At 42.0% G+C, this 27,302-nt stretch overlaps 1 protein-coding gene across 3 annotated transcripts in view; it reads left to right on the top strand.

Annotated features, from left to right (window-relative positions):
- The window catches only part of LOC128326012 (uncharacterized protein C3orf20 homolog), a 72,911-nt gene that overhangs the window by 40,299 nt on the left and 5,310 nt on the right, over positions 1-27,302 (top strand). For all 3 annotated transcript variants that reach the window (XM_053252047.1, XM_053252046.1, XM_053252045.1), the window contains 3 exons: positions 3,767-4,049; positions 4,598-4,714; positions 22,517-22,659. In XM_053252047.1, the coding sequence (XP_053108022.1) occupies positions 3,767-4,049; positions 4,598-4,714; positions 22,517-22,659 (543 nt within the window). The remainder of the gene's footprint in view (positions 1-3,766; positions 4,050-4,597; positions 4,715-22,516; positions 22,660-27,302) is intronic.

The following is a 27,302-nucleotide window of genomic DNA, read 5'->3' as shown; positions in this document are numbered from 1 at the left end:
CCAGTCTGCATAGACAATACTGAACGAGATGGACCTATAGTCTGACTCAGTATATGGCAGCTTCCTATGTTGTTCCTATGTTGACATGACCAAATACCGAAAGAGAAAGAGCAGACCTAATTCAAATGCATAGGCTAACAAATCATAGTATGAATATTGTATTGAGACATGTTTGACTCCCTTTCTAAGTGGCCAGAGCAAGATATGTGCACATCTACTTGTGCACTCGTGTAGCTCTTTAAAAAGAAACATAGCACAAAGTTTCCTTTAATAGTAACATTGACAAGAATTGAGCTGTTTATGATCCAGACAGTTTCTAACATGCTCCTTCTTTCCCCAACTAGGGAGAAAAATAAGCAGAAAAGCCATTTTTCAAATTGTGAGGCTCCCCTCCCTCATTATGGTTATAAAGTTATTAACCTCCTTATGAGGGATTAGTGCTACAGTAGCCTTAGGAAGTAACATAGCAGCCTTAATAGGATGTTGCTTCTGTTGTTCCACAGAAATCATGATTTGTGGCTTGGAATAATTTGTCACAATGTTTCAGGACATTATCCTGCTTCTCTGTGTAAAAAGGGGGAAAATACTCTGTGATCTGTGTTTAGTTTCAAGCGGTCTTCAGAACTTGTGTGGCCAGTTTACCCACACAAAGAACATGTGATGGAATTTTCTTTGTACTGTATGGTACTAGTTTGTCTAGTTCCTCTGCTTTGCAGGACTAGAAATTGCATTAGAACTCTGTGGACAATTAGATAACTACAACTTGCCTTTAAAGTCAAGACAGACTGCAACTGTTTGCACATTTACCTGGGAGTAAGCCCCATGTAACATAGTAGAACTTATTTCTAAGTAAATATGCAAAGGATTGCACTGCCACAAAGTTTTAAAATAAACTTCAGTTCTTAGATTATATTTTTGTGTTCTTCTTTTTGAACTTAAAATGTTTGCTTTTACTATAACTTGCACCAATGCAAGCAGGAAAAGTATGAATTAGACTTTGCTCCCCTTCCCTACAATAGGAGAGCACTAGCAAATAGCTGCATTGTTGTGGTAAATAACACAGGGCTGAATTAATTTAGCAGCTAAAAGCTTCCACTAAAACTATTGGTCATTTTCTATGGCCAGATATTCAAAACTATGGCCAGATATTCAAGATTAAGTATATGGTGCCTGGTATATCCATACAATATTTTTCCCCATTCTCCCCAACAGCAGTTGACTCCAGGGGCAGAGCCACTAATGAGCAAACAGGTTTGAAGGACCCGGGCTGCTGCCAATCAGGGGCCGTGCCTGGTGCCCCAGCCACACCCCCTGTGTCTGATGTCAGATGCTGGGAGTGTATCTTTTGCTTGCAAAAGGGGCCGCGCGGCCCCATTTGCAGGCAAACCCCCTGGCCAGCACCACACTCACGGCTTGGCCAGACTGGGTCTACCTGCCTAAAAGGCAGGGAGAGATGCTCCCAGCCATGCTGTGAATGTGGCGCTAGCCAGGTATTGTGCTTGCAAGCAAGGCAATGCAGTCCCATTTGTGAGCTAAACCAGCGCACATTTGCAGCGCAGCCGGGAGAGACTCTCCCTGCCTTTTAGGCAGGGAGAACTGCTCCAGCCACACTGCGAACATGGTGCTGCCTGGGGGATTTTGCCTGCAAACGGGTGGCGCACAGCCCCATTTGCAAGCAAAGTTACGCCCCCTGCGTCTGACATCAGATGCAGGGGCAGGGAGAGGGGGCTGCGGTGGCAGGCTGGACCCAGGCTGCTGCTGGCCTCCCTCCACCCCGGTTGACTCTGAAATCAGAACCTGAAGTCATCATTTTATTGTGAGCATCATGAATTATTTATTTGCACACATTTCTATCTCACCTTTCCCATTTCAAAGGAAAGCTACAGTAATAGATCCAGCTTTTGAAATCACTACTACAAAATTATTCATCTCTGACTCAGATTACTCCTATTTATAATCATATTATGTAATCATTGCAGTCTGTACTTGTCAGAATTCAGTGATTACATTTTGGGATTGCATTATCTTTATATATATTTCTCTCAGGCATACCCGTCGCTAATCCCATGTGTGGCAGCTCTTGCGAGAGTTCGAGAAGCTGCCGGATAACGATGGGGATGGGCAGGAAGGAAGAAAATGGTGGTGGAGGCTGGCTGGCTGGTTGGTGGGAAAACAAAACAGTGGAGAATGGTGACTGGACAGCGGGTGGGGGAAGAGGGCGGGTGGCCAGTAGGCCAGGAAGAAAAATGGCAGCAGCAGGCAGGTGGGGGAAGTAGCAGTTAGCAGGTGGGCAGGCAAAGCCACAGGGAGGGGGAACAGCATTGGGGGGGGGAGTGGAGATGGAAGAAGCAGGGGGGACAGTGGGGGATGACAGTGGTGGCAAACTAGAGGCACATATGCTCTGCGCCTGGTTCAGCTAGTTGTATATAATTCTTTAACATGTGTATAGTGGCTGACATCCTAAAGTTTGTTTAAGGAAGTCACACTGAAATTAAAAGGACAAGTTAAGCACTTTTACTTTCAATGGGCCTTCCTTGAGTAAATTTAGTCAGGATGTCAGCCAGTAACAGTGTCCTAGCTATCCTAAAATACATGCTAAATGTGCAGTGCCCTAAAACCAAAGAGAGCAGAATTTAAGAACAAGATAATAAGGATGGTAAGAGTAGGGGAGATTTAACCAATAACAGATATTGCAGAGCAAAATAGTGAAAACTGAGATAAATAGTAATGGTCCTGAAAAGCATTTTGAGAAAACTGGAGGTTTAGAGATGAGGGGAGGTGGATAGAAAGAGACCGTAGCAGGGGCTTACCCATATTCCATCTTAACTTAATCTTCTCGGGAAACCTAGGAATTGTAGTTCTTTGAGGAGAGTGCACCCGCACACTTCCTAGGACTCTGGGGTGGGGGTGACCGTACATGACAGTTAAAGTGGTTCAAAACCAATGTGCTATAGGGATATGCACAAACTGGATCAGTGCTGCCTTAGGGAAGTGATGAACCGGCTCAGCCAAACCGGTGTGGCAGAGCGGGGAGCAGTTCCCTTAAGAAGCAGGTCAGCAGGTCCTTACTTGCACCTGTGCTGCTCCTGCACTACTTTTCCGGGTGCGGCACTCGCTTTACAAGAGGCTGGGGCAGTGGTGCTGCTCCCTGTAGCCTGCACACAGTGTTGGCAAGCACATGGTTGCCACACATGCACAGCAGCCATATGCATGCCAACATCGCACGCAGACTGCAGGGAGCAGCACCCAGCCCAGAAAAGCGCTGGGGCAGCGTAGGAGCAGGTATGGATCTGCTTACCTGCTTTTTAAGATAACTGCGCCCCACCCCACCCATGGCTGCCTGGGCCCATTTGGGCTCATCCCTACAGTTTGCTTGTAGCACAGATAGAAAAACTATTCCAAGCATGCAAAACAGCACAGGAGTGAAAGTGAGAAAAGAGGAGAGGAGTGGCTGGCAGCAAATGACTTTGCGTGGGCAAGTGAAAAGGGAAATAGAAGACCTAAAGTCAGTGGCAAAACAATACCTGCTATGGAAAGGTACACTGGAGACATGTAAAGAGAAAAGCAACATAACCAAGCCATTTGGGAGAGATAATTTTGCAGTGGCCTTTTGACTTGCTTAGAAAAAAAGAGAGAGATCTTGTCAGGAAGGTCAGGTAGGTGTAAACTGCACTCCTCAAAACAATGTTTCATGTTTTGGTAAATCTTTGTTATTTCGGTCCTGCTCTAACTTGTGCTTCCCTATATGACTGCTTTCTCATGACAGTGAAAAGTCATGGTATACACACATTGCTTGTCCTGCAGCCCTTCGAAGATCAATACTGGGAAATGAAGGGGAGATATGCAGATGCAGCAGCCATCATATTCCATATATTACGGACCTGGAATATAATTACATTATAAAGAATCAGGTGTCTTCCCCAGAACAAATCACTGTGGTCTGTGTGACTTCTTCTCTGAACGCAACAGATGATGACTCTAGCCCAGATAAGCAGCTAGAACATCTCTATGAGAGAAAGAACAAGAACAGGAGTATGCCTTGCATACAGGTAGGCCTGTTTGGGATTGGTATTTCAACCACACCAATGGCTAGTGTGAAGAACAAGGATGTTTTAATACATTCCTGGGATAAAAGCACCCCTTTACTTAGTTAATTGGCTGGATATTCTTGTCTTAAGTACCAAAAAACTGGATAACCGGCACTTGAGTTGTATGTTTTGTAGCTTGCTTTGCATATACTTTGCATAGGATTGGAATGAAACTGATGAAGGAGATTGCCCTGGGCATGAAAACTGATGTTTTCCGGAATGTGCTAGATTGAAACATGTAGCAATGGCTTGATCTTGCCCTCCCACGTCCCATACAAAGGTGGATTACAGCAAAGGGACATTCCAGTAATAATTATTGGAATGTCCCCACTGAGTTAAATGTACTTGGGACAGTTGCCAGTCTGAGCAGCAAGGAGCAGCATAATTCAAATCTTTTAATGCTGACTTGTTCAATTGGAACATTTTGTTCTGACAGCTGATAGAATAAGATTTATTCATTGTTGTATTGTTAACGTATTCCTATAATTATGCTTTCTTCCTTTCTATAGGGTCGCCTGGATTCTTTTCGCCTGCTCAAATATGACATTGACTCTGCTGATGAGTTTACAAACCACCGTGGTTCATTGCTGGTGGAAAGGCATAACGTCGCTCCTGGCATGTTCCTAGTAGGTTACAGCTCTTGTCACAGATATTTGCACACACCAAATTCAGTTCAAGATGGATGGATTGATTGGAACCCAAGAGAACCATGGGCCAAATATGTTCACATACCCAGATCAGGGTCCAAATGAGCCCATGCATAAGCAAGGATGGCTTGCTGCTGCTCTCCTTTCCAGCATTAACTCCTTGTCTCTCAGAGTCTCATTTTGAGCGTCACCTTGCCTCTGGGGATGGCTTTTTGAGGATGCAGGGGATTGCCACTGAGGGAAGGCTGAGAAGCTCCAGTACTGTATTTTATTTTTATTGTTTATTATTTAACTGTTTTATACCTCCCAAAACTTACGTCTCTGGGCAATTTACAGCAAAAAATAACAGAAAAGTTAAAAGATTAGTTAAAACAAATAAATGACAACAAAAATTAAAATATTGGTTAAAATAAATGATAGCAAAAAGTTAAAACATTGCAACAATTTAAAATTTTAAAACAATGTTAAATCTATTAAAACAGCCTGGGTGAACAGATGTGTCTTCAAAGATTTTTTTAAAATTGTCAGAGATGGAGAGGCTCTTATTTCAGCAGGGAGCGCATTCCAAAGCTTTGGGGCAGCAGTGGAGAAGACCTGTCCCCAAGTAGCCCAGATGAGCCAGTGGCAACAGCAGATGAACCTCTCCTAATTATCTCAATGGGTGGTGGGGTTCATGACAAAGAGGACATTCTCTTAAATACCCAGGGTCCAAGCTGCCTAGGGCTTTATAGGTTATAACCAACACCTTGTATTTTGCCTGGAAACATATCAGCAGCCAGTGTAACTCCTTCAATACGGGAGTAATATGGTCTCTCCTAGATGACCCAGAGACCAGCCTGGCTGCCACATTCTGGACCAACTGTAGTTTCCGGACTACGTACAAGAGCAGCTCCACATTACAGTAATCCAGTTTGGAGGTTACCAGCAGACGTACCACTGTATTGAGGTCATCCATCTCAAGAAATGGATGCAGCTGACGTATCAGACAAAGCAAATAGAAGGCACCTCTGGCCACTGCCAACCTGCGACACCAGGGAGAGACTTGGATCCAGAAGCACCCCTTGACTGTGTACCTGTTCCTTCTTGGGAAGTGTGACCCCATCCAGAACAGGCAAATCAAAACCGTCTTTCGAGTTTCGACCCCGCACAATGAGTACCTCAGTCTTATCTGGATTCAGTCTCAGGTTTGTTATCCCTCATCCAGCCCATCACCACCTCCAGGCAGACGTTTAGGGAGTTTATGCCTTCTCCTGATGAAGCTGACATAGAGAAGTAGATTTTGGCATCATCAGCATACTGATAGCACCCTGCACAAAATCTCCTGATATCTCTCCCGGCAGTTTCATGTAGATGTTAAACAACATTGGAGACAATATGCAGCCCTGAGGGACACCATATAAAAGTTCAGATTTTGGAGAATAGCAGTCTCCAAGGGACACCATCTGGAACCTGCCCGAAAGGTAGGAGCAGAACCACTGCAAAGCAATGCCCCTCACTCCCAACCCCCTCAGACGCTCCAGAAGGATACTATGGTTGATAGTATCAAAAGCCACCAAGAGGTCCAAAATAACCAACAGAGTCACACTTCCTCTATCAGTTTCCAATTGGAAATCATCCATCAGGCAGAGGCAGTCTCCACCCCATAGCCTCCCCAAAAGCCAGCCTGAAATGGGTCTATATAATCAGTTTCCCCCAAGACTGTCTGGAGCTGGGAGGCCACCACCCTCTTAATTACCTTGCCTAGCCACAGAAGGTTGGAGACAGGCCTGTAGTTACTCAACTCTGAGGGATCCATGGTAGGCTTCTTCAGAAGTGGTCTAATAATTGCCTCCTTAAGACAAGGAGGGATCCTGCTCTCCCTCAGAGAAGTCTTTATGATCTCTACCAGGTCTTTTACAGCAACCCACCTTGCCAGATTGGGCAAGGGTCAAGAGAACAGGTGGTAGGCCGCACCGCTCCAAGCAGCTCGTCCATGTCCATAGGAGTCACAGACTGGAACTGATCCAACCTAACCACATAAGAGGAGTCATTGGACACCTCCACATCAGTCACTGAAGTAATTATGGAGACTGAGTCTTAGTTGGCCTGAATACGAGAGATTTTCCCCACAAAGATTTCATTAAACACGTCACAGCGGGTAATTGAAGGTTCTAGATTCTGATTCAAAGGAGAAGGGGCACATCCCTCCTCACAGCCCTGAACAACTCCGCTGGATATGAACTTGCAGATGCAATACGGGCAGAAAAGAATTGCTTCTTCTCTGCATGTATTGCCTGAGCATAGATCTTCAAATGTACTCTATGTTGCAATCTGTTGGATTCGAGTAGAGTCTTTCTCCGCTTGTGCTCCAGTCGTCTACCTCGCGGCTTCAGCCCCCACAGCCACACACACTGTGGCTCTTTGGATCTATTTTTAAAAAGAAAATATCAGTTTCCCTTTCATCAGCTCTCCACACCAAATGCCAATTGCTTTTAAGATTCTGAAAAGGCTTGACATGACAGCTGCTGAAAACAAGACTGATAAAAACAACTACAACAATTTCAGGGTGTGCGATATTGGATTGTAGTCTCTGGCATGACAACATTTACAAGTGTTACCAAAAGGATGCAAGAGAACAGTTTTCTAAGGTCTCTGCCAGAATATAGGGACTAGAAAAAGTGGCCCACACAGAGGGCACCTAAATCCAATTGTTTTAGGTCATATTTGCTCTTGGTTCGTGACTGTCCATTCCAGATTCTGTAACAAATGGTTAAGCTCTCTCTCTCCAAAGCACAAAGGCAGCTCTCTCTCTCTTCTCGGTTAGAATCAGTGTTTCCTGAGGTATTTTAAATGTTTAACTAACCCATCTGGTTTCATTCTGGTGTGATTTCACTCCTTTCTTTCTGGAAGAAGGCAAAGAATTCTGATTTCTCCCTCAGACAAGTGGAACAATTCAAGGAGGCAGAATATTCAAAGGCTTGTTTCTCTCCATCTTGGAGGGAGTTTTCCCAGACTTTTCCTGCCTCTGTCAAGTAAGCACCTTTCAATATTGAGGGGACTGCACCCAGAGAACAAGAACAAGCCTTGTTCTCAGAATTTACTATTCTCTCTCTTCCATCGGATGTGGGAAGTTACCCCATGTCAGGATGTCAAAGAATCTTCATAAGACGTCCAAATTTCTTATTCCTGTCCCAGAAACAAAAGGTTCTTCCTTGACTACTGCCCCAATATAATTTCTGACACCACAAAGAAATGGTAAATTATTTGCCCAGCAGAGGGCCCTCATTCACCTACATATCTTCTAAAGCCATAAAAAAAGATTTCCCTTCCATTTTGATCTACATTTGCAGCCAATTTTCACCACAGTATTTAGCCAACAATTCTGAAACAATGGAGTTAAGACTTCCTCCCTGTTCAAACCCACCCAGGAAATACATTCATTTATAGATAAATTAGTAAGCAGTAAGTCCCATAAGAGATAATTGCTTTGTATTTCTATAGCTACCATGTCTATTTGTACAAACACTATGCAGATTATTGGGCAAAGACCACTAGTAAACTGCAAAAAATTGTAGGAGGTTAGGTGAAAACAATACTTCTAGCATTAGGGAAGCACTAGAGAACCTTTTTTAATGAGGGTTTTTTAAAATGAACTTTTTTTTACAACACCTGGGGCTTTTTAATTTAGAAAAGGATGACATAGGTCTATAAAATTATGCCTAGTGTGGAGAGAGAGAAATCTTTCTCTCTCTTATATAAATTAGAACCTGGGGTCATCCCATGAAACTGATTGCCAAAAAATTTAGGACCAACAAAAGGAAGTACTTTTTCACACAATTCATAATTAACCTGTGGAATTCTCTGACACAAGATGTGGTGACAGCCACCAGCTTGGATGGCTTCAAGAAGGGCTTAGATCAATTCATGGAGCACAAGTCTATCAATGGCTACTAGTCTGAGGGCTATAGGCCACCTCCAGCCTAAGAAGCAATATGCCTCTAAATATCAGTTGCTGGGGAGCAACAGCAAGAGAGAGGGCATGCCCTTGGCTCTTGCCCATGGGTTTTCCAGAGGCATCTGGTGGGCCACTGTGTGCAACAGGATGCTGGACTAGATAGACCTTGGGCCTGATCCAGCAGGGCTGTTCTTATGTACATTTAAAATATTGCAAAAGCTGCAGTACTAAAGCTAAATTCATATCTTTGCAACCCAATCCTATACGTGTTTATTCAACAGTTGGTTCCACTCAGTTCAACAGGACTTATTCCCAAATAAATGTGCGAACATCTCATATCATAAACACGGCTTTGCACATCCTTTTCACAAACCTGGCAAGTCCCAAGATTACTGTGGTTGAATTTTATAGTATTGTATTAAACTGTTCTGAGAAGCGCTTGAAATATAGTTATCATTAGTCGCTGCACAAAACCTTTTAAAATTAAGTTTGCCTGAGCCAACTGCTTTCATTGACAAAAGGCCAATTTGCAAGTAGTTTTTGCTCCTAATTGCTGTACCAATGAGCTTCTCTTAAGAATTGTGCAGTTACTTCACAATTATTATTCTTAGATACTATGCTGGATTGAAATAAAAATAATGTATTTGAAGCTATTCCCTGGAAGTGGCCCTGCTGAGCCCAAACATTAAGATATTTGTTTCCCCCCAGTTTGTGTCTACTTTTACATTTTGATTAAAAATTCTCTGTAGGGGACAAACTTGAATATAATCAGTCCCCTCCAACTTTAGATCCCAAGACATCCTGTTTTATAGGGTTTCCATAAAAGTAGGCCTAAATCTGATCATATTGTCCGTTTCTGCAGCTAAAAACTTGGTACAGAAATCTGCATGCGTATCTCAAGAATGGAACAGGCAATTTGTAACTCCTGACACTTAAATAAGCTTGTCAACCCTACACCAAGGTATCTGTCTCATGTAGCAATTAAGCATGTAAAAAGCAGTTATTCAAAAGCACAAGCAAAAATTACCTTCATCTTGCCCTAGGTGGCTAGAAGTTGTCAGGTTGAGGTTCAGAAATTAAAATCTTGCATATTGAACAGAGTTTTCCTCTGTCTTGCCAGGCAGAGTAGCTCTCTGCACGCTCTCTGGAGCTATGTAGCTTGGACTCAGCTGAGAGCCCAACAGAAGTGAAAGCTAAACTAACACACATGTCATCCATCGCTGGAGAAGCAGAAACTGAGAACAACAATGGAACAAAAGCTCTCCTAGTTTTTATAAGACAATACTAGTGATTTCCCAGCCTGGCAAATAGAACTCTGAAAGGTATGTGCTAATTGAGAATGTACCCATTTATCTATGGCCTGGATGTTGGGGAAATGGCTCAGGTCTTTTGAAGTCTCAGGCTTAAGCCATTATATGCTGATGGACAATTTGACCCAAGTTTTAGAAAACAATTTATTTGATGCTCACAGATTCTGCCAGACAACAGGAAGCTAATTTGCATGGTATCTCTTTTCATTAATGCCATATGGCTTTTAGGAAACACTTGAAGACACATCTCTTTAGCCAAGCTTTTTAGTTGTTTAGTTGATGTTTTTAGTTGAATTTTATTGATTGTTTAAATTTTATATATGTTTTAAAAGTGTGAATCTTTTTGGTTTGTTTAATTTGTTTCATTATTGTAAACTGCTCAGAGACTTCGGTAGTGGGCAGTATATAAATATTTAAAACTAAAACTAAACTAAACTAAAACTCAACCTAACTAAAGTTGTCTCCCAACAAACCTAGAGTTTACCTGATTGATAGCAGGCTATTACGTGAGACAGGAAACATACACTGATGTCAGGCAAGTTTAAAATGGAGTTTCACAATAAAGGAAAGTTTAGACCTTTGGGCTAAATAAAGGCTGGGTTTTCTATATATGCACTTCCCGCTTTCCCAAGATGTGGGAAGTTCTGGAAACAGCGCTGAGTTTGGCTTTTTTGGAGGGGAAATCATGGTGTCTTTGTAATATATGATTTATTTACAAATATATAAGTTTCACATCAGGTAGATCCAAGCAACATGTATATACCTATAAGTCAGTAACAGAACAATGAGACCCCCCGCCAGACACTTTGCACCCTGAGTTGCCTTCCACCATATTTTCAGCTCAGTCTCTCTGTCTCCACTCCAGTCTCTTATTTGACTCACTCAGAAGTTGCCTATCTGTAGTTTCTTTACTGCAGATAGTGGTGTGGGGAAGGTAAGAATGAGTCACCTTTAATGACCAATCCTTCTGGAACCCTCCTGAGTCACCTGAGGGAGGTGGGATTGAGTGGCACTGTTCTACAGTGGTTCCATTCCTACCTCTCTGGCAGATTCTAGATGGTGTCACACTTGGAGTCTGATGCTATGCAAAGTGCGAGTTAATGTATGGAGTTCCACAAGGCTCCATACTGCTTCTAATGCTTTTTAATGTCTATACGAAACCGCTGGGAGAGATCATCAGGAGATTTGGGGCAGGGTGTTATCAATATGCTGATGATACCCAAATCTATTTCTCCATATCAACTTCATCAGGTACTGGCATAACTTTCCTACATGCCTGCCTGGAAGCAGTAACGGGCCAAGTGAGGGATAACAAAATGAAACTGAATCCAAATAAGATGGGAGGTACTGATTATGGGGGATCAGAACTCGAGAGATGGTTTAGATCTGCCTGCTTTGGATGGGGTTACACTCCTCCAGAAAGAACAAATGCATGCTTGGGAGTGCTCCTGGATCCAAAAGTCTCTCTGATTTCTCAGGTTCAGCCAGTGGCCAGGAGAGCTTTTTATCAGCTTCAGCCAACACATCAGCTATGCTTATTTTTGGAGGTAAATAACCTTAAAACAGTGGTGCATATGCTGGTAACTTCCCGGTTTGACTACTGTAATGCACTCTATGTGGGGCTGCTTTTCTATGTAGTCCTGAAACTAAGTTGATGCAGAATGCAGCAGCCAGACAGGTCTCCGGAATAACCCGAAGAGACCATATAATACTGATATTAACAGAACTGCACTGGCTGCTGCTGTGTTGAGCAAAATACAAAGTGCTGGTTATTATCCAGAAACCCCTGAATGGCTTGGGTCCAGGGTATTTAAGAGAGTGCCTTCTTTGTCATGAACCCTCCCGTCTATTAAGATCATCTGGGGAGGTCCGATTACTGCTACCACTGGCTCGTTTGGTGGCTACTGCTAACTTGGCAAAGAGGCACCTTTTAATGTGGCGATTCTCTTTATTTAGCAGGGGTAGAGTAACTGGCCCTATCCACCCCAGCACAGAACCTCCAGTGACTGTTGCTGGTGCCTATCTTATCTTATGTTTCTTTTTAGATTGTGAGCCCTTTGGGGACAGGGATCCATCTTATTTATATATTATTTCTCTGTGTAAACCACCCTGAGCCATTTTTGGAAAGGCGGTATAGAAACTGAATTATTATTATTAATAAATAATACTAGACAAGTGTGCTGCATTAATAATGAACAGAGGGAAAATAACAAAAACAGAAGGAACAGAACTGCCCAATGGAAGCAACATCAAGAACCTGGAAGAGAAAGAACCTTACAAATATTTGGGCATTCTCCAGGCTGATAACATTGCACACACTGACGTTAAAAGAAAGATTGGAAGTGAATACATAAGAAGAGTTAGAAAAATCCTCAAGTCCAAACTCAATGGCGGGAACACCATACAATCCACAAACACCTGGGCTATACCTGTTATCAGATGCATTGCAGGAATAATAGACTGGACTCAGGCAGAGCTAGAGACGCTAGATCGTAAGACCAGGAAAATCATGACCATCAATCATGCTCTGCACCCCCGCAGTGATGTCAATAGGCTATACCTCCCTCGCAGCTCAGGTGGAAGAGGAATGCTGCAAGTCCATCAAACAGTAGAGGAGGAGAAAAGAGGCCTTGGAGAATATATCAAGGACAGTGAAGAAGATGCAATTCAAATGGTCAATAATGTGAAACTATTCAACACCAATGAAACAAAGCAGGCCTACAAGAAAGAACAAGTCAAGAACTGAGCAGAAAAATGGAAAAATAAGCCACTGCATGGTCAATATTTGCACAATATGAGGAAAATCAGACATCACCAAGACCTGGCAATGGCTTAAGAATGGCAACTTGAAGAAAGAAACAGAGGGTTTAATACTGGCTGCACAAGAACAGGCACTAAGAACAAATGCAATAAGAGCAAAAGTCAAAAAATCCACCACAAACAGCAAGTGCCACCTTTGTAAAGAAGCAGATGAAACCGTGGACCACCTAATCAGCTGTTGTAAAAAGATCACACAGACTGACTACAAACAAAGGCATGACAAAGTAGCAGGGATTATACACTGGAACGTCTGCAAAAAATACAAGCTACCTGTAGCCAAACATTGGTGGGACCATAAAATTGAAAAAGTGGTAGAAAATGAAGATGCAAAAATATTATGGGACTTCCGACTACAAACAGACAAACATCTGCCACACAATACACCAGATATAACTGTAGTCGAGAAGAAAGAAAAACAAGTCAAAATAATCGACATAGCAATACCAGGGGATAGCAGAATAGAAGAAAAAGAAATAGAAAAAATCACCAAATACAAAGATCTACAAATTGAAATTGAAAGGCTGTGGCAGAAAAAGACCAAAATAATCCCAGTGGTCATTGGCGCCCTGGGTGCAGTTCCAAAAGACCTTGAAGAGCACCTCAACACCATAGGGGCCACAGAAATCACCATCAGCCAATTACAAAAAGCAACTTTATTGGGAACAGCCTATATTCTGCGACGATATCTATAACAATTGACAATAAAATTCTGGCATCCCAGGTCCTTGGGAAGGACTCGATGTATGGATAAAACAAACCAGTCAATAACACCTGTCTGACTGTGTAAACAGGAAATAATAATAATAATACTTGGAATCAGGCCTTCTCTGTGGCTGCCCAGGGGCTCTGGAATGCACTCCCTGCTAAAATCAGAGTTTTGCCATCTCTGGTTGTTTTTAAAAAGACCCTTAAGATGTACCTGTTTTCTCAGGCTTTTAATTAATTTTAATTAATTTTATATAATTGTGTTAATCATTTTATCCTGTTTTTTATTATGTATTTTAACTTATGTGCACCGCCTAGGGAGGCACATGTCAGGCAGTATAGAATTTTGATAAATAAGTAAGCAAGCAAGCAAGCAAGCAAGCACTCCTTGGCCAGATCCCAGCGGTCTGAGTATGCCTCACCTTAGGGCAGAACTATAGGAAAGGCCAGCCACATCAGATCCTGGATCACAATAGTAGATTTCAATTTCTGGTCATTCAAGTCTTCCCATATCTACAAGGCAACTTGTTCTTCTGTGGCAATGGCTTTGTAACAGGAGATCACTCTAGCAGTACAGTCTTCCTTTGCCAATCACGTTTTTACCAACCACGGTTTTGAGTATATGAGAATAGGAAATTGTGACAAGTCTTGCCTGAATATCTGTGGTTGGTGAGGTGTTTTTTTAAGTGATGGAGGGTTTCAGTGATTGGTGGAAGGGTGTTAGAGGTTCAATCTGCTCGTTCCTCTTGGTGACCTTTGCTGACCTTGCTGTCGCTTGCCAATTTAAAATGCCTTTGAGTGATTTGGGGGAGTTCAAAAAAATTTCCAGAGGTCTGATCTGCTCATTCTTGTTGGTGATTCTTGGCAATATTACAGGAATTTTTGTGAGTTTTTAACCAAAAAAAAGAGAGCATTTTTTCTTTTATTTTTAGGTCTTTTTGTGGTCATGGTTCCCCTAACTCCCTGTTTCCATAGACTTTAATGCCTTGCCAATAGAGAGGTTTTGCCAGAACAGAACACTAGCGGTTGGCTAGGGCTGACTGTAGGCCAGGTTCCTGATAGCTTCCTAGCAGTAATGTTTCAAGGCAGCATATTTGACTTTAATGCCATACCATCTCCTGGGATTGTGGTTAGCTCCCACTTTCACCCCTAGTGGTTAGACCCCTAGTGGGTCCCTTCCTAGCCCCTAGTGGTTAGACCTCAATTTCACAGGGGAATAACCATTATCCCCTCTTTCTATGTGTTATCTGGATCTTAAATTGTCTTATTTATTTATTAGTATTTCCTTGGTCTTATGACTTTCATGTATTTATTGAATAGTATTTCCATACTGTTATTTCATATAAGTTTCAATGTGATGTACAAAATTAATACTATAGGAACATATAGTAGAAATCAAAACTACATAATGCAAATATGACGAATATTTATATACCACTTTTCAACAAGAGTCCCCAAAGCAGTTTACAAAGATATAAATAAATAAAATGCTCCCTGTCCCCAAAGGGCTCACAATCTAAAAAAGAAATACAAGACACCCGGCAACAACCACTGGAGCGATTCTGTGCTGGGGATGGATAGGGCCAGTTATTCTCTCCCTACTAAATAATACATAATACATAAAAAGGGAAGACCAGCATAGGTTAAGAAAACCAGTATAGGATAGGGTCAAGTTTGGGTTGTGCTAGAGAGGTTTAAAGATTTCTGTTAATCTCTTTTGCATTTTTAAATTAATCACTGTAGTCATGAGAGTGACCATAAAAATAAATTTGTGAGTTCTGGTTTGTTTTGAGGATGGCATATTATTCATTGTAGTGATCAGACTCCCCTCCCTCTAAAGAGTTAACCAGAAGTGAACCCTGTCTTATCTCACAAGCTGGTGAACTCCAGGACTCAGCCAATCAGCACACCAGGTGGGTGGGACCTAGAGAGCTGTTGCCAGAAAAAGGGGAGTTCTTTGTTAGAAAGAAACTAGGAGGGAGATGCACAGGAGCATATGTGGCCATGGAAGTTGGCTGCAGAAGAATGACTCTGCAGATCCTTGAAAGATAGGAACTTGAATTATCCTCTGGAGTTTGGTGATTTCAAGGAAAAGAAGCCTGGGCTTTGGTTTCAGGAAGATTAATTTAGGGAAAATGTTGTTTAGTCAGATTTGTGTCAGAAACGTCTATTTCTTTGGTGTGAGTGTTTTGCATACCTGATACTGGTCTATTATGGTTTGCCTGTAGCGTTCTTAAGAACAAGAAGCACTAGGCTATGCCCATCCTACCTAGGGCCTTCCAAGAGACTCTATAAACATTTAAGTGTTCAATTAAGACAACCTGTTTTTGTAGCCTACTAAGTATTTTTTAACTGTATTTAAAGCTGAGAAAGCCTCAGACAGAAGCAGTCTGTAGTAACTGAATAAAACTGGGTTGTTGGTTTTTTGGTAGTTCTTTTATTTTTACATGTTTCTCAGAGTTGGTTTTTAACTCAGGAAAAGAGTGGGCTGAAGGGCGGAGTTCTCCGATGCAATCATGTCCTCAAACATTGAGCAGCTATCATTGTTCTCACCACATGCAGGCTTGCATGTGGAAGATTTTTGTACTTGCCCAAGAGCAAAATAAAAAGAGTTTTTCCTGGGATTCCACCCCAAGCCCAGGGAGGTTCAAGCTCTTCCAATAAGAGCAGAGCTTGGTGGCAGCAGCATTTTAAACCTACCAGGAACATAGAATAGTTTTAGGAGAAGCCTAGCCAAGCAGCTCAGCAGGGATGATTCAGCATTTATTTCCCTCACATGAGCTAGCTCTAGACAAAGGCTTTAATCTGCTACATTCATGTATTCAGTTTGTAGTTACACTTTGACAAAATCTAAAAGGACAATGAAAAAGAAACACTAATATAGTGCTTGCCCACCCTCATGCTGGTTACAACTTTTTTGTTTATAAGAGCATAACATTTCCCCTAATTACACTCTAAACTGACTCATGATGGAAAGCAGCTGTATTCTCTCAGGCTCAGCTCTTGTCTTGGCTTCTAAAGCTTAGGATACTGTCTCATATATTCTCTCTTTCAAGCTCTGTAAACTATTTGTTGAATGAATGATTGCTGCTTCCCAAAGAAAAACAAAAACAAAAACTCCAGATGAAAGCATCCATCAGTGACCAACTTGATGACATGTACATTCTCAGCAATTTTAGACAATCTTTTGTCTAAAACTACAGAAGATTTGTTTAAAGATGAAATAGCTGATGTTTTATTTTCTTCATGTAATTAGTATTGGTTCTACAGAAGGATCAAATTAGTGCAGGAAGAACTCCTATGCAGGAAGAACAAAAGACCCATTTCAGACCGGCTTTTGTGTGGGTTATGGGGTGGAGACTGCCTTGGTCGGCCTGATGGATGATCACCAATTGGAAATTGACAGAGGGGGTGTGACTCTGTTGGTCCTGTTGGACCGCTCGGTGGCTTTCGATACTATTGACCATAATATCCTTCTGGAACTTCTGTGGGGATTGGAGGTGGGAGGCACTGCTTTGCAGTGGTTCCGCTCCTACCTCACGGGCAGATTCCAGACAGTGTCCCTTGGAGACTGTTGTTCTTCAAAATCTGAACTTTTATATGGTGTCCTTCAGGGCTCCATATTGTCTCCAATGTTGTTTAACATCTACATGAAACCGCTGGGAGATCATCAGGAAATTTTGTGCAGGGTGTTATCAATATGCTGATGACACCCACATCTATTTCTACATGTCAACATCATCAGGAGAAGGCATAACCTCCCTAAATATCTGTCTGGAGACAGTAATGGGCTGGATGAGGGATAACAAACTGAGGCTGAATCCAATAAGAGGTTCTTGTTGTGTGGGGTCGGATCTCAGGAGAGGTTTGTGATTTGCTGGTTCTGGATGGGATCATGCTCCCCCGGAAGGAACAGGTACACAGTCTGGGGGTGCTTTTAGATCCGCACCTTTCCCTAGTGTCCCAGGTTGAGGCTGTGGGTAGAGGTGCTTTTTATCAGCTTTGGCTGATATACTAGCTGCATCTGTTTGAGATGAACGACCTCAAAATGGTGGTACATATGATGGTAACCTCTAGGCTGGATTCATGCAATGTGCTCTTGTGGGGCTGCCTTAGTATATCATTTGGAAACTGCAGTTGGTCCAGAATAAGGCGGCCAGGTTGGTTTCTGGGTCATCAAGGAGAGACCATATCACTCCTGTGTTGAAAGAACTACACTGGCTGCCGATACATTTCCAAGCAAAATACAATGTGCTTATTACCTACAAAGCCCTAAACAGTTTAGGCCCTGGGTATTTAAGATAATGTCTTCTTCACCAAGAGCCCCATTACCTCTTAAGATCATCTGGAGATGTTCGTCTGCAGTTGCCGCCAACTCGTTTGGCTGCTACTCAAGAACGGGCCTTCTCCATTGCTGCCCCTGGACTTTGAAATGTGCTTCCCATTGAAGCCTCCCCATCTCTGGCAACTTTTTAAAAGGCACTGAAGACACATTTATTCACCCAGACTTTTAAGTAGATTTATGGTTTTAATTTGTAATGTTGGTTTTAAATTATTTTAATGTTAATGATTTTAATGTTTAAATGACTTAAATGATTTTAATTGTAAGCTGTTGTATAACTGTAAACTGTTATACTGCAAGTTTTTGGCAGTATAAAAATATGCTGAAAGAAAGAAAGAAAGAAAGAAAGAAAGAAAGAAAGAAAGAAAGAAAGAAAGAAAGAATTTTTTAAAAATTCTTTTAAAAAAAACACAGACCTGAAAGATAATGCAAAGTTATTGACCATTGATAGTCTGGTCGCAGTAAAAAAACCAAAAACAAAAATAAACTGAATTCAGGGAGCCTCTGTGGAATATTGTGCTCTTTAAGCAAAATAAATAATTTCTAGTGGCTGCTCATGCTATCTATATTGCTAATTTTGTATTTCCATCTGGATGCAGTTGATGGAATATGGAAAATTCATATTTGACAGTAATACAGAAATTCAGCAGAGTTAATCAATTGGCCATTTAGAAAGAAGAAAAAGTGCCAACCCCAGACATACTGCATCTGAAAATACACTGTGATTTAAATAGACTAGACTATCAGAAGAGAAATGTGTTAGGAATATCACGTGCCCGTAATTGTAAGTACTAGAGGTTTGAAACACTCATTGAACAACTTAGTTGCTAAAACATATATGTTTATTGTGGAACTTGAGAGAAGCCAAGGTTATTGATTAAGATGTGCATACAACACTATTTATTTATTTACACAGTCAGACAGGTGTTATTGACTGGTTTGTTTTATCCAGACATCGAGTCCTTCCCAAGGACCTGGGATGGCTGAATTTTATTGTCAATTGTTATAGATATCGTCGCAGAATATAGGCTGTTCCCAGTAAAGTTGCTTTTTGTAATTGGCTGATGGTGATTTCTGTGGCCCCTATGGTGTTGAGGTGCTCTTCAAGGTCTTTTGGAACTGCACCCAGGGCGCCAATTACCATTGGGATTATTTTGGTCTTTTTCTGCCACAGCCTTTCAATTTCAATTTGTAGATCTTTGTATTTTGTGATTTTTTTCTATTTCTTTTTCTTTTATTCTGCTATCCCCTGGTATTGCTATGTCGATTATTTTGACTTGTTTTTCTTTCTTCTCGACTACAGTTATATCTGGTGTATTGTGTGGCAGGTGTTTGTCGGTTTGTAGTCGGAAGTCCCATAATATTTTTATATCTTAATTTTCTTCAACTTTTTCAGTTTTATGGTTCCACCAGTGTTTGGCCACAGGTAGCTTGTATTTTTTGCAGATGTTCCAGTGTATCATCCCTGCTACCTTGTCATGCCTTTGTTTGTAGTCAGTCTGTGCAATCTTTTTACAACAGCTGATTAGGTGGTCCACGGTTTCATCTGCTTCTTTACAAAGGTGGCACTTGCTGTTTGTGGTGGATTTTTTGACTTTTGCTCTTATTGCATTTGTTCTTAGTGCCTGTTCTTGTGCAGCCAGTATTAAACCCTCTGTTTCTTTCTTTAAGTTGCCATTCTTAAGCCATTGCCAGGTCTTGGTGATGTCTGATTTTCCTCATATTGTGCAAATATTGACCATGCAGTGGCTTATTTTTCCATTTTTCTGCTCGGTTCTTGACTTGTTCTTTCTTGTAGGCCTGCTTTGTTTCATTGGTGTTGAATAGCTTCTCGTTATTGACCATTTTAAGTGCATCTTCTTCACTGTCCTTGATATATTCTCCAAGGCCTCTTTTCTCCTCCTCTACTGTTTGAGGGACTTGCAGCATTCCTCTTCCACCTGAGCTACGAGGGTGGTATAGCCTATCGACATCACTGCGGGGGTGCAGAGCATGATTGATGGTCATGATTTTCCTGGTCTTACAATCTAGCGTCTCTAGCTCTGCCTGAGTCCAGTCTATTATTCCTGCAGTGTATCTGATAACAGGTATAGCCCAGGTGCTTATAGCTTGTATGGTGTTCCCGCCATTGAGTTTGGACTTGAAATTTTTTCTAACTCTCCTGATGTATTCACTTCCAATTTTTCTTTGCACTTCAGTGTGTGCGATGATCCGCCTGGAGAATGCTCAAGTTTTTGTAATGTTCTTTCTCTTCCAGGTTCTTGATCTTGCTTCCATTGGGCAGTTCTATTCCTTCTATTCTTGTTATTTTCCCTCTGTTCATTATTAATGCAGCACACTTGTCTAGTCCAAACTCCATTGCTATATCACTACTGAATATACGGACAGTGTTTAGCCGTGATTCGATTTCTGACTGGGACTTTCCATACAACTTCAGATCGTCCATGTAGAGCAGATGGTTTATTTTACTTGATGTTTTAGATGTAAAAATATGTATATAACAGACTTATGAACCTTTGAAAAACACAAGAATGCCAAGCTTAAGACCACAAGTACAGAAAATAGTAAGGAGGTTTAATTATACAGGACTGTGGATTGTTCTAATGCCTGGGTGACTGGTATAATTGTGTCTTCAATTTCTGGTCTTCTCTAAACAGCAGTAAAGTGGCAGGGTAGGCTGGGTGAGTAGAGAAGTATTGGGCAGGAGAAAGGCACTGAACCCTTCCCCCCCCCATCTGCCACCTTGCCCGCCAACCCCTCTCCCCAGATGGACTGAGACCAGAAATCAGGCCCAGTGAGGAAGGCTGAGGCACCCCTTTTGTCCATTGCTTCTTTGCCACACTAATTTTATTGGTCTTTGGCAGCAACCTGTATAAAGAGGCACAGGCCGAGGCGTATCTAGGGAAAATAGTGCATAAGGCAAGCACTGAAATTGCGCCCCCTGTCCAAACATCTGACACCTTTCAGATAACTTTAACATATTATCAGCTCAAAAATACAAGTCAAGCTCGTTAATCTTTTAATATTTCAAAAACTATTTAGCAGTGGACATAGCCAGACCAAAAAATGCTGAAAAACTACAAATTTCAGTATGCTGGGGCTCATGAAATACCCAAATACTATGTGGAGGTGTGCTTGAAAAGCTAAGCGGAAGTGCCCGTCTAATTCTCTACTAAGCATTGCAGCATCACTATTACATAAGTTTTTTAAATAAATGGAGAATTTGACTTTTCCCAGATACTCTGAAAATAATTAAAGGATATGCAGAGTAAACTGTATCACTGCTTAGAATATATTTTAGTATTTCAGAAAGACAGTTAAAATGAGAGAAAGAGAGCAAGGAACTCCCAGTGGGCCTTAATACTAAGGATTTCACACTGATTCAAAGGCAAACTCACCATTAATAGCAATATTATTAAGACATTTAACTCACTTATCACAAGAAGCAAAGTAAGAGCAAATGAATACAATCCTAGCTCATAAGCTTCAGCTCAGTATTCATAAGCCCTGATTCTCTGTACATAGTGCCAAACTGAATATGTGTACAGTTACATATTAAATTAATTAATTTTAACCTGTAGCCCCTTCGGGGGGGCTTCCTAAAGGACGTGGGTTAGTCTACAAGGGTTCCCCCTCCCCCCGCTGTCCTCTGGGGCCTTGCAGGGACCATTTGAGCATGTGCGGTGGCCATTTTTTAAAATAATTTTTTTAAAAATGGCCTCTGAAAAAAAAATGGCCACCATGCATGCTCAAATGGCCTCTGCAAGGCCTGGCATGGCCTAGGGCCTCACAGAGGCCATTTGAGCATGCGCGGTGGCCATTTTGTTTTTGGTGGCCTTTAAAAAAAATTTAATTTTAAAAAATTGCACCCCCCTTCAAGTTGCGCTTGGGGCACGTGCCCTGCCTGCCCCACCCTAGATATGCCCCTGGGCACAGGGCTGCTGCCATCATACATTGTTCTACCCTCATCCAAGAAGCCATGTTACATTTCTTCCTTATTAAATTAAAATATTGACATATTTTATATTGATATACACAGCTTCTAGATCTTTTAATTTTCTAGATCTTTTTGATGAAAGCAGCACCATGTGAACAAGATGGGCAGTGCCTGGTTAGACAGGCAATATGTGGCTCCCCAGATGTTGTTGAACTACAACTCCCATCATCTCCAGCTAAAATAAATTGTGGCTGAGTGTGATGGAAGTTGTATTTCAGCGACATCTGAAGAGCCTCATGTTGCCTATGCCTGGTTTAGACAGTGGCTTAAGATGTTTAGAACCAATTCACAAGGTATCAAGTTCACTAGAGTGGCACAGAAGAACAACACTATTAATGGGGGCATCAGAACCAAGGTTTTAGAAAGGGGATAAGACAAGCTTCCTCAACACCAGAAATACCTACATCAATTATTGTGCTCAGTTCTGGTCACACAGTTCAACATGTGAACAGGACAGCATACGCATGTCTTGACACAGTAGGGTTTGCTGATAGCCCCAGACAACAGTACTAAGTTCTGTTCCACAGCAAATCTCACTATGAGCAACAAAACTATTTAGTGGTCATTTAACCTCTCAGCCACTTATCTTTATATTGCTACTACTACTTCTCAGTAACAGGTGATGCACATTTCCCTTCTATTTACATTCTGGTATTTTCCCTATTTTTGGCAGATGTACGTTCAAGGAAGGTTGCTCTTTGCCAACTACATTTTCAATGGATACAGCAAATCGGTGAAAGACCTTCTAAAACAAATTGCCTTAACCAGAAGTGCCTATAACAGGGGCTACTATTTACCCCCCGATTATAGATTCAGGTATTGTACTCCTTATAGCTATATAAACAATTTCTGTGTCCAGATATTTATTTATCGTATTTTTATACTGCCTGATATGTGCATCTTTAGGCAGGGTACACAATTAAAAACATTGTTTTAAATTTAAAAAAAATCATTAGACTTGATATGTTGCAGCACATTAGAATACAGAATTTGACGTACAATATTTTGATTGAGGAAAGCTCTTATGGCACATCATAGACTAATAGCAGGTTAAAGTTGTTTGAGGAGCAGGATAATTATTATTAATGTAGTACCATCTATGTGTGAGCCACCTAATGGCACAGTGGGAAAATGACTTGATTAACAAGCCAGAGGTTTCCAGTTCGTACCCTCTGGTATGTTTCGCAGACTATGGGAAACACCCATATCGGGCAGCAGTGATATAGCAAAATGCTGAAAGGCATCATAATATCATACTGCACAGGAGAATACTCCTGTATTCTACCAAAGACAACCACAGGGCTCTGTGGTCGCCAGGGGTCGACACCAACTCGACGGCACACTTTACCTTTACTCATCTATGTGCATGGCACTTTATACAAAATGAGAATATGGTTTCCTGCCCCAAGAGGCTCACAATCCAAAGGGCCACTTAAAGAAGATAATGGAGCAAGGGAAAGGAAATAGAGGCACAGAAAAACATGCAGTTATTTCACATACATGTACAAGGCTTACTTACTTAGTACACTAAGTAAGTAAGCCTTATACATGTATGTGAAATAACTGCATGTTTTTCAGTACAGAGGATCAATCCAATGTGCCAGGATAATGGGTTGACCTTGCAGCAATGCAGCGGGCATTTCTTTAAAAAACTGCTCCCTCAGCAGGTAGCAGCAGCACTGTTTAAACATGCTGCTTTTCAGCAAAACAACCTGCCAATAATGCTTCAAGGAAGAAGAATGGAACATCACAGCAGGGATGTGAACAAATCATGATTCGCAGCACGATTCAAAACACATCCCCAGCACCTTTAAAACGGAGGAGAGCAGGTGCATACCTGCTCCTCCACTGCTCACTGGCACTTCTTGAATCGGCATTGCTCTTCACAGCTATATCTTTGCTTGCTGAATTGGCGCTCTCCCCCAACTGCCCTCACGTGACACTGGCACACACATGGCCGCCACACCACATGTGTGGCGGCCATGTGTGTGCTAGTGTTGTGCGAGGGCAGCTGGGGGAGAGCGCCACCAATTCAGCAAGTGGCAGCGAATGGCGGAGGACCATGTATGCACCAGCTCTCCTCCATTTTAATTGTTCCAGGGATGCATTTCGAATCATGCAGCAAATTGCAATTCATGCACATCCCTACATCACAGGCAGCCCCTTCCTCCCCCATTACTGCACTTGGGCTATAGCCACAAGTGGCCATTTTACCCCCAGGAATGCACAAGGAAAAGTACACAACATCATGTTGTTAGATCTATTGCCCTGTAACTATAATTGAGTGGCAGCTGCAGAGTTGACAGGGAGGAGAAGGGAAGGATGCTTCTCTTGGAGCCTCTCCCAGCTCATCCTCCCCCACTCTCCTCAGTCCATGTAACACTGCAAAAGAAGATAGCAGAGAGCAGCTCGTTGTCTCTATGCTGCTGTTTGCTTCCTGATTGTGCTCTGCCCATAACTCTTTTGATTTGTCATAACTCTTTGCCAGCAGAGTTCAAAACAGCAAGGAGTGGATTGCTGACTGGAGATAGGCTTTTCCCATTAGCACCTAGCTAGCTGCCTGCACAGGAGAAAAGATTGGCTGCCAGTTGCTTGCCTTTCCCATCTTTTGCAAGTTGAACTTTGCATGGTGAGGAGGTGGCTTTTGAGATTTGACTGTTTGTGTTTTGGGGTGTATGTGGGAGAGTGGATACTCTCGCTCTCTCTGCAAGAAGGCTTCCTTTGAGATGTGAAGATCTCAATCCGATAACTGATCATGAGGGAGGGGAAAATAGGTCTGTACAGCCCCCCACCCCCGCCGCCGCAGTTCAACAAGTCAAAATCATGATATATTTTCCTTGAGGATGGAGATTGATTTTTCATTCAATCTCTTTAGCAGAATGCTAAAGTCATGTAGAATCTATATTCACACACATCAAAGATTCCCCTTGACTTCACCATGTCTGGCTACTAAGGAGCTTTTTTGAGCAAAGTGCCATGGTAACCCCTCCTGTATTCTACCAAAGACAACCACAGGGCTCTGTGGTCGCCAGGAGTCGAAACTGACTCCACGGCACACTTTACCTTTACAATGAATGAATGATTTGGGCAGGGATGTTTCCTAGGTTCTCTTTTCCACATTGCCATTAACAAATAATTTACATTCCAGATGAGAGGGGAAGGGGGAAATAGCTCAGGATATAGTGAGAAGTAGGAAGATGGGTCTTCTCTTCCCAAGTATGAGTATGCACATTGCACACGTTTTGTTTTGTTGGACTGGGACCGGAAGACCCAAGTTCTAGTCTCCACTGAGCCATGAAACTGGGTGTCCGGGTACTCTTGGCTTCTCCATAGGGATGTGCCAGTTTGGCGGTGGGGGAGGCTACCTTTAAGGAGCAGGGAGGGTGTCCTCCCCTCTACCACATTTTCTCTGCCGGTGCTCTCACAAAAATCAATGGTGTGGGGCGGCAGCATACCTTCTTGCCGCCCCACAGTCAGTATGAAACCAGAAGTGCCTGACACAACATTATGGTTTTTGTGATGTGTTTCTTTATTCATTTTAACATATATATCCCATTCTTCCTGTGAGGAGTCCGGAGTGGTGTACATAGTTATGTTTATCCTCACAGCAACCCTGTGAGATAGGTTGGGCTGAGAGATGAATGGGTGGCCCAGAATTACCCAGTGAGTTTCATGCCTGAACGGGGATTTGAACTTGGGTCTCCCCAATCCTAATTCAGCACTGTAGCCTTTTAAAAGGTTGCATGTGTATGTTCAGCATTATTTCACTTTTAAAGAAAAGTCTCCAGTCTTGTACTTCTTGTCTCCCTTGTTAACCTGCTACACACTATCACACAAGTCCTTAAAGTTGTTTTATGACAAAGGTGGGGGGGAAGGAGACGAAGGTGGAGGGTGTGCATTTTCAAAGCTTGTCCCTGGGCCCACTCCAGCCTTCTGCTGCGTCAGACCCTTAGTCCATCTGGCTCACTCAGTCTACTTAGTCACAATGCTCACTCAGTCGACTCTGACTGGCAGCAGCTCTCCAAGGTTTCAGACAAGAGCCTTTCCCAGCCCTGCCCGGAGCGGCTGCCAGGGACTGCACCTAGGATCTTCTGCATGTAAAGCAGACAGCCCATCTTCTTTCAACTAAGATAGTTCCAATCTTAATTGTGATGTTGCCTTTTAAAAGGATCTGTTTGCTTTTCAACTGATGGCTTGGATTATATTGCATGGTAGAATGAGCATGTGATGGAGAAGATGATGAATTCAGAGGATTAGGAACTAAGTAAGTGCTATTTTGAGGAGTTTGAATATCTTGGCCACATTATCAGAGGGGAAAAATACTCCTTACTGCAGTTAATCATGCAGGGAAACATTAAAGGAAGAACAGGTGTCAGAAGACAAAGAACATTCTGGCTGAAAAATTTGTGGGAATGGTTTGGATGCAGATCTTTACGACCTTTTAGAGCAGCGGCATCCAAAGTCAGAATAGCCTTTATCCATCCATCTATCTATCATATTTTTATACCACCTGATATGTACATCTCTAGGCAGTGTACAAAATTTAAAATATTTAAAAATCACAGATTGAAATACATGAAATACTAAAAACAGTAGCATAAAAACACAAAAGCAATAGCATGATAGCTAACCTCCAAGTGCATTTTTCCTATGCATGCAGTGGTTTTCAGGTTTCCCGGAAGTATTGTGTGTGTTTCTGTTTAAGTGGCTGTACACAAATGCATTTTTAAAGTGAACATGGGTAGAAACATGGGAACCAAATAGGTGAATATTTCTAATGGCATACACTGTACAAAGATTGCACATGCAGTGTTTAGGACTCTTGATATCTTGGAATATGCACTTGAGCACTCTTTTTCCTGGTAGTGCCTGTGGTTCACAAAATTAAAAAATTGCACATAGTCCCATTCCGATCTTTTAACACCAATAGCATTATTAGCTGGCTACCAGGAAAGAAAATGGCCTGTTTAAATTGTGCTGCTGCTATTATTGAGGCAGCAGGGTTTTGAAGGAGGGCTGCCTGTCATGTTGCTACAAGGTAAGCCCCTAACCCTGCACAACAATCCAATCTGATCTGATCCTATCCATCTGATCTGAAATGGGGCTTCCTTATATACTATTTAATTAAGATAAAGCAAGCATGGTAGGGACAATGATGCAATTAAGGTTATGTTTGATTTGGCTCTTAGGCTTATGCTAGCCTCACTCATTATGGGCCAAAAGTGGTGTAGAATGAACAGTAATGAAAACACAAAGGAAAATATTCACAAAATAAGGGAGCTGGAACATTGAAGTTAGAACCAAAGGCATACACTTGTGATCATTTATAGCAGAACAGTCACCCTTTTATGTGTGGCTAAACGCTTAAAGGGTGAATTCCCCCTACTATTTAAATAAAAAGAAAGAGATTGAACAGAGATTTGTACCTACATTAGTTATTGTCATTACTGAACCAGGGA

The sequence above is a fragment of the Hemicordylus capensis genome, chromosome 5 (genome assembly GCF_027244095.1).
Source record: "Hemicordylus capensis ecotype Gifberg chromosome 5, rHemCap1.1.pri, whole genome shotgun sequence".
Lineage (NCBI taxonomy): Eukaryota > Metazoa > Chordata > Lepidosauria > Squamata > Cordylidae > Hemicordylus > Hemicordylus capensis.
Note: the sequence above shows the minus strand (reverse complement) of the source record. Positions and strands in the feature narration are given on the sequence as shown.